This window comes from Bidens hawaiensis, unplaced genomic scaffold (assembly GCF_021521415.1).
Source record: "Bidens hawaiensis isolate Kalapana, Puna unplaced genomic scaffold, B.hawaiensis_p1.1 tig00012785_1, whole genome shotgun sequence".
NCBI classification, from domain to species: Eukaryota; Viridiplantae; Streptophyta; class Magnoliopsida; order Asterales; family Asteraceae; genus Bidens; species Bidens hawaiensis.
Genome location: NW_027492061.1, coordinates 580,114 through 586,752, shown reverse-complemented (window position 1 = coordinate 586,752; position 6,639 = coordinate 580,114). Strand labels below are relative to the sequence as shown.

At 35.5% G+C, this 6,639-nt stretch overlaps 1 protein-coding gene across 1 annotated transcript; it reads right to left on the bottom strand.

Moving 5' to 3' along the window:
- Positions 1-776: 776 nt before the first annotated feature.
- LOC143542142 (CBL-interacting serine/threonine-protein kinase 6-like) lies at positions 777-2,471 on the bottom strand. Its single transcript, XM_077034804.1, has one exon. The coding sequence runs from the start codon at positions 2,213-2,215 to the stop codon at positions 929-931; it is 1,287 nt and encodes a 428-aa protein (XP_076890919.1). The 5' UTR covers positions 2,216-2,471; the 3' UTR covers positions 777-928.
- Between the last annotated feature and the right edge of the window lie 4,168 nt (positions 2,472-6,639).

Here is a 6,639-nt window from a genome sequence, read left to right as displayed (position 1 = left end):
TGAATAATAAATTAAATTAAAACAATTAATTACAATTAATTATAAAAATATGTAATTGCAAAATAATTTAAAACAAAAACCTATATAAACCGTCCATTAAACTCAATTTCCCTACACCATATGCCCGAACAAAACTAACAAGACCAGACAAACGTATAATAAAAAAAAAACTAAACTTAAACTTCAACTACAATCATAACCTTTGATTACAAGAAAATTATATACTCACAATTATATAAAAAAAATCTAAAATAACCTGAGTGACACGCGGGCTAAAAACTAGTATATATGTGTGTGTGTGTGTGTGTGTGTGTGTGTGTGTGTGTTAAATATTTTGGGTTTATTTTTATAACTCGTGCAAGGCCTACGAAAGTTATCGAGCTCTCAGGGACGGCCTTGGGTACAACCGTTGTTTTTACTCTTCAATGTTTTCTTCATTCAGCATCTTCTATATTCAACGAGTAACTTTTTCACGTCAACTTAAATACTGCGTCGTCTCATAGTTTAAAAAAAAACAGGGAAAAAGAGATAAACCTGCTTCACACTTTTAACCAGCATAGAAAAGGCAAAAACGTCATTATTAAAGTTCTAATTTCGAAAGGATTGGTAGCATGTATTGATGTATACGTTGATATTTAATAATATCACATTGTAATTAATAATAATAATAATATTAAACATTGTAAAGCAATTCAATCTTAGATGCAGCTTAACTATTTTTCATAAAAATATTCTAACCAAAAGCATTTATTGATTAAACAAAATGAGAAATTCATAACATTGTAAAACAATTCAATCTTAGATGAAGATTAACTATTTTTCATAAAAATATTGTAACTAAAAGCATTTATTGATTAAACAAAATGAGAAATTCATAACATTTCAATAACCAAAACAATCCAATCTACACAAGAAATCAACGTTTGATTCAGGCCTGAGTAGAGTGATCGGCAGGCGACGTCCAGACGATGTCCTTAAGCGCCGGTCGAAGCTCTTTGGTACAGAATTGGTTGTACTCCAGGGTATCACCACTCGACTTCTTCACTTCCACCACCAAAAACGACGGCGTTACAGCAAATATATCCGCCGATATCCCTAATTTCCCTTTCCTTCCGTTCTTGGGTCCCTGCAACCTCAAACTGCTCTCGTCTCCGCTCTTCTTGACGCTAAACTTCACCGCCTTCGCCACCTCCTCCAACTTCGACACCACCGCCCCTGCCGGCTTCATCGTCGCGAACCGGATCTCTTGTTTCTCCTCTCTCTTCTTCTCCTCAAACAACGGAGACAGATCGAATCCTTCCGATAACGAAATTATGTGAAACGCGTTCAGTGTCTCACCATCTTTGCCTTTTAAATTATTCACGCCTTCATCTTCGAGGAACTTAGGTTTCTTCTGTGTCGCCTTCTTGAACCAAGCGGAGTCCATTATTTTCGATATCGTGATTCGAGAATTAGGGTTTGGATCGAGTAATTTCGTGATTAATCTCCTTGCGTCTGATGAAAACCAAGGCGGACACTTGAAATCGCCTCGGTAAATCTTCTTATACATAGCGATTAGGTTTTCGTCTTGAAAAGGTAAGAACCCGGCGAGAAGGACGTACAGGATTACTCCGCACGACCAGATATCAGCTTTCGCTCCGTCGTAGCCTTTTTTCCCGATGACTTCCGGTGCGACGTACGCTGGAGTACCACACGTGGTGTGTAAAAGTCCATCCTGACGGAGATGGTCAGTAAACGCGCTGAGACCGAAATCCGTCACTTTTAAATTACCTTCCTCATCAAACAGAAGGTTTTCCGGCTTCAAATCTCGGTGAAACACACCGCGGCTATGACAAAAATCAACGGCGGAGATGAGCTGCTGGAAGTAGCTTCTCGCAACATCCTCTCGCAGCCGTCCTTTCTCTATCTTCGAAAACAACTCGCCGCCTCTAACGAGCTCCATAGCGAAGTAAATATTAGATTTACTCGCCATGACCTCGTGCAGCTCTACAATATTCGGATGCCGCACCATTTTCATCACCGAAATCTCTCGCTTGATTTGATCCGTCATCCCGACTTTAATCACCTTCTCTTTCGCAATCAGCTTCATCGCTACGCTCTTACCGGTCTGCAAGTTCCTAGCGTGGTACACCTTTGCAAACGTCCCGTGCCCTAATTGTCTACCTAACTCGTACTTGCCGAGTAATACACCGTTGGATCTATCCTCTGCTGCCATCGGCTCGTCAAATTGATATCAAAATATAGATTTAATACACCGAAACACACGAGTAAAGTTCACCCGTCCTCCACGTGTTTACGGTGGCAAGTTCTACCGCCGGTGGATTTTTTAGACCGCCCACGGTTACACAGACGCAAATCTCTCATCTCTCTGCATTCCCTGAGCGGATTCGTGAGCTTTTGAGATAAGATTTTTGGGATTTTGTGGTTTTTTTTAAGAGTTTTGAAGGAAAAGGAAAATGATATGGAATTCTGGTGTGACGGAACCAGAAGGTACGATTATGTAGGCGGTTTCTGAATGATAAGTGACGGATGTACCCATGGAGATGTGATCTGACGGCTATGGCTGGTGCTCTAATCTTGCCAGGTGTCGATAACTGAAATTTTTGCACTTATGTGTACGAATGATAAAGTAGCGAGTATTAATTTTATTTCTATATCACTGTACCAGAAAATGAGAAAAATAAAAATAAACTCATTTATGTTAGCGAAAGATGATAACAAATTTTCTAAAAATTCATGTTTTGTATGATATCATTTTTGTTAATATGATCTTTATGGATAACATTAGGAGTACACTGGAACATGTTAATAGTCGACAGTTAGAATCAAAGTTGGTTTAGGGTACAGATGAAGCCAGGAAGTTTATAATAATCACAAAATATTAAACAACTTCGATATTAGACGTTTCGTCACATTGTTCCCATGAAATTTGGTAGTAAACCGGCTTAAGTATTATTTTAGTATATGTGATTTAATGTATACTTTAGTTTTTACGGTGTGAACATAAGTAAAAGCGTTATTTTTCTCTTAATGTCTTGTGTAGTGTATGTGACTTAACACTACTTACAATAATTTTTTACTCTATGTGACTTCATCTCATCTCTTATGTGTAGTATCATCATCCTCATTCTTTTGAGAATAATCAAGTTCATGTGAATTATATATTTTACTCCAATTTCGAAGATATATATGGTTTTGACTAGGTAAAAAATATATTGGGCCACTAATTTGGGTGCATTTGAGTGAGATGGAGGAGAGAATGAGAGGAGATGGAGTAGAGAGATGAGAGATGATCCATGGAGATATGCATCAAGTTTATGGTTTTGTATCAAAGAAGGAGAAATGAAAAATATAACGAATCAAAGGGGAGAATGATCGGGGGGAAAACGACATGATAGGCCTAAGGTTACGGTGCGTTTATTCCATTGATCATGGTCTCTCTCTCTCTTTTTTATGGCGAATTTTCTTTTAATCCTTGTGGTATGTTAAATTTGATCTCATACCTTCCCCTTTCAAATCTAGGTGTTTAAATGTTGGAATATTGGATTTTAATAATCCCAACTTTGGCACATTGGCCAGCGCTAAGCCCTCAACTTAAAAAATAATTTCTGGTAGTCTTAACTTTTAACATATTTTCCTCTGGCGATCTTTCGTTAACTAAACACTAACTTCGTTATTATTATTATTTTTTTTTTGCTAACTTGGACGCTTATGTGGCAAAACCGTTGAGGTGGATGATGACATGGATATATGTACACATGCTTATGTGAAAAAAAGGGTATATTTAAGATCAACTTATATACACTTGTATGTGTGACACACATTAATACATATATAAATACATGTATATAAACTCTCCCCCCCTCCCTACCTCCCTTACTTGCAACCTCCACCACTGTCAACACTGTCGGCGTCTACCACTGTGAACAGCCATTGCGGCCACCACAACCTAACATCACCTACCGCCGACACCACTACCCCCCTTATCTTCCAAATAATTGGAATCACCACCCCGTTCCTTTTGACCACCTCCATCTTCACCATCTTCTTTGATCATTACCACCTGCAACTGCAACCATCTTCATCATCTTCTCCAACCACCTCAACCTACAACCCCAAATACCACCCCACTCTTTTTGTTCCACCCACTTGCCCTAATCCTTAACATTTTGCTACCCAACACTAACCTCCATTTTCCCCATCTTTGTTGTTGGCCTCTGCCTCCACACGTCATCGATCGATTACAGATATGTTGCTGATGTGTGCGTGAGGGTGTATAAAATGTTGATTGGTTTTCACACAAGATCGTGTTTTAAATTTATAAAAATGATTTCTACTAAAACTAAACCACAAACAAATAGGCAAGTGTACCTATCGTATATGCAAAATAGTATTGGTAAGAACCAAGTATGTTTGAACCTAGCAAAATAGGCAAGTGTACTTGTATGTTTGAATCGGAGCTCCGATTCCAGAATTGATTTGAATCTGACGAAGAATGAAGAGTTTGTGAAAGCTGACGTTCTAATTTCCGTTTCGTTTCAATCGGTTGATTACACATTGTTGCACCTTCATTCGTTAGAGGTATTCGATTCGGTTCGATTATTTGATTATTAATTATGTGATTTTAAATGTGAATTTTAGTTTGAGTAAATATAATATCTAGGTTTGAGATGCTAAGGCTTTTAGGTTATAAATTGGAGCTTGAATTTCATTTAGATTACCTATAATTCAATTCGGTTCAGTTAATTAGTTCCGATTCGTAATCGCATAAGTAGATTTCCGACAGCATAATTGAAAAGTATGAAGCTCAATTATCTTCAATTTTTCACTAATTAGCCCTAAATTGATTTAAGTCCTAAATCTGCTTGTTAATTTGCTATATTAGATTATATTGTAACACAAAATTTGTTATTTAGATTAAAGAAAAGAGAAGGCCATTGGCTAATGACATGAAGCAGATTCAAAAAGATATTACACCGAGAATGCGAGAGATTTTAATGGATTAGTTGGTTGAAGTTGCTCACAATATCATACATTGATAGATTCCTATCTTCACATTGTTTAAGCGAGAACAAGCTCCAGCTTTTTGGTGTATCTAGCATGCTTGCCGCCTCGTAAACTATTGATACTAATTGAATCTGTTGTATTTATTATAATTTTTTTATGAACATGTTGTTATTGACTCTTTGTTTGACTATTATTTAAATTTCAATATTAAAGATCTTTTTATGTTTAAAGAAATTGATTTATTTAAATTTAAGTTTATTTTAATAGTTTGCAAACGTTAAAAAATAAACAGCCTTCTTTTGCAGACTGAAAAGGTTTGATCCACCTCTTCTGCTATAGATGTAATTCACAAACTGCAGATATTTTATCTCTTCAAAAACAAATAACACATTACTCTTCACCCAAATTCTTTTCCTCGATTGATGTCTTCACATGCACTAAGATGATCGATTTCTAGGAAATAACAATGAGCCCATCAAAACGTCACCAATATGGCAATATGCACTAAAATGATCAGTTTCTAGGAAATAACAATGAGTCAACTTGCATTTTCAATTTGAGAGTCAGAAATTGGTGGCCAAAAGATGTGGCGAATAATCAAGTAATACAAGAAAACGACAAAGCAAGTTCATTTGTTTCACAATCAATGAACATGTTTAGGCAAACCATATATTAAATTACTTTATTGAATGATTGATTCATAACTATTTATCTTATTTAACCTTATGGATTATTTTAATCTAAACTAAAATAATCCTGTTGTAATTATTTACTTACATCAATCATAAACCTCAATTTTATAAAATTTACGTTCGTGTTATTAAAACAATCAAATATCACATATAATACTCATTTACAATAGATCGACTGCTTTAGCCAGAGTATCAGACAGGTCATCTTAATCTTATACGAACTCCATTGGTCATCTCTAGTCAAATAGCTATTCAATCAATCAATTACAACTTCACATCTTTGCTCTCAACTCTCAAGAACCTCAAATCTCAAACATCTTCATATAACTAAAATCATTGTAACAATGTTGTCTAAGGTGTGAGTGTAACAAAACAAATGACTTGTGATTTATTTTGTAGTTACAAAATTAAACAATATTTATGCATATTTATATAAGCAATTATGTCTAATGTCTTTTAAGTAAGTTTGACCACCTTTAATTAATCTTTAAATTATAAAGTATTAATTTGTTGGTGGCAAGTCATGTTGGAGTTAATTTTAAATGGTCACATGTGGGATTTTGGTATATTCTGGCATCCACTCACCTACATAAGACTATGGTTCATAGTACTTGGCCACAAACGTATTTCACGTCAAATGTCATTCAAATGAAGGTTTATAATTCATTATTTCATTCTGTCTTAGTTGAATTATGAAAGTCTGTATATTGAAATATTCGTTTGGTATTTCAAATTTGGGTTTATTAACGAGTGCAGATATGATATAAACATGCGTTGTATAGAAGTCATACGAAACAATCATAGTCCCCAGCTTGTTTGTTTAAATCTTGCCTATGGTATAATTTATCCGTTTTGTCTTACTATTTTGTGTTTTGATGGATTTGTTTATGTTAATTTCCTTTTCAGATTAGCAATCATAGTCCCCAGCCAATTTATTTAT

Excerpts from the sequence above, each read along its gene's own strand:
- LOC143542142 (XM_077034804.1), bottom strand. The coding sequence starts at position 2,215 with ATGGCAGCAGAGGATAGATCCAACGGTGTATTACTCGGCAAGTACGAG.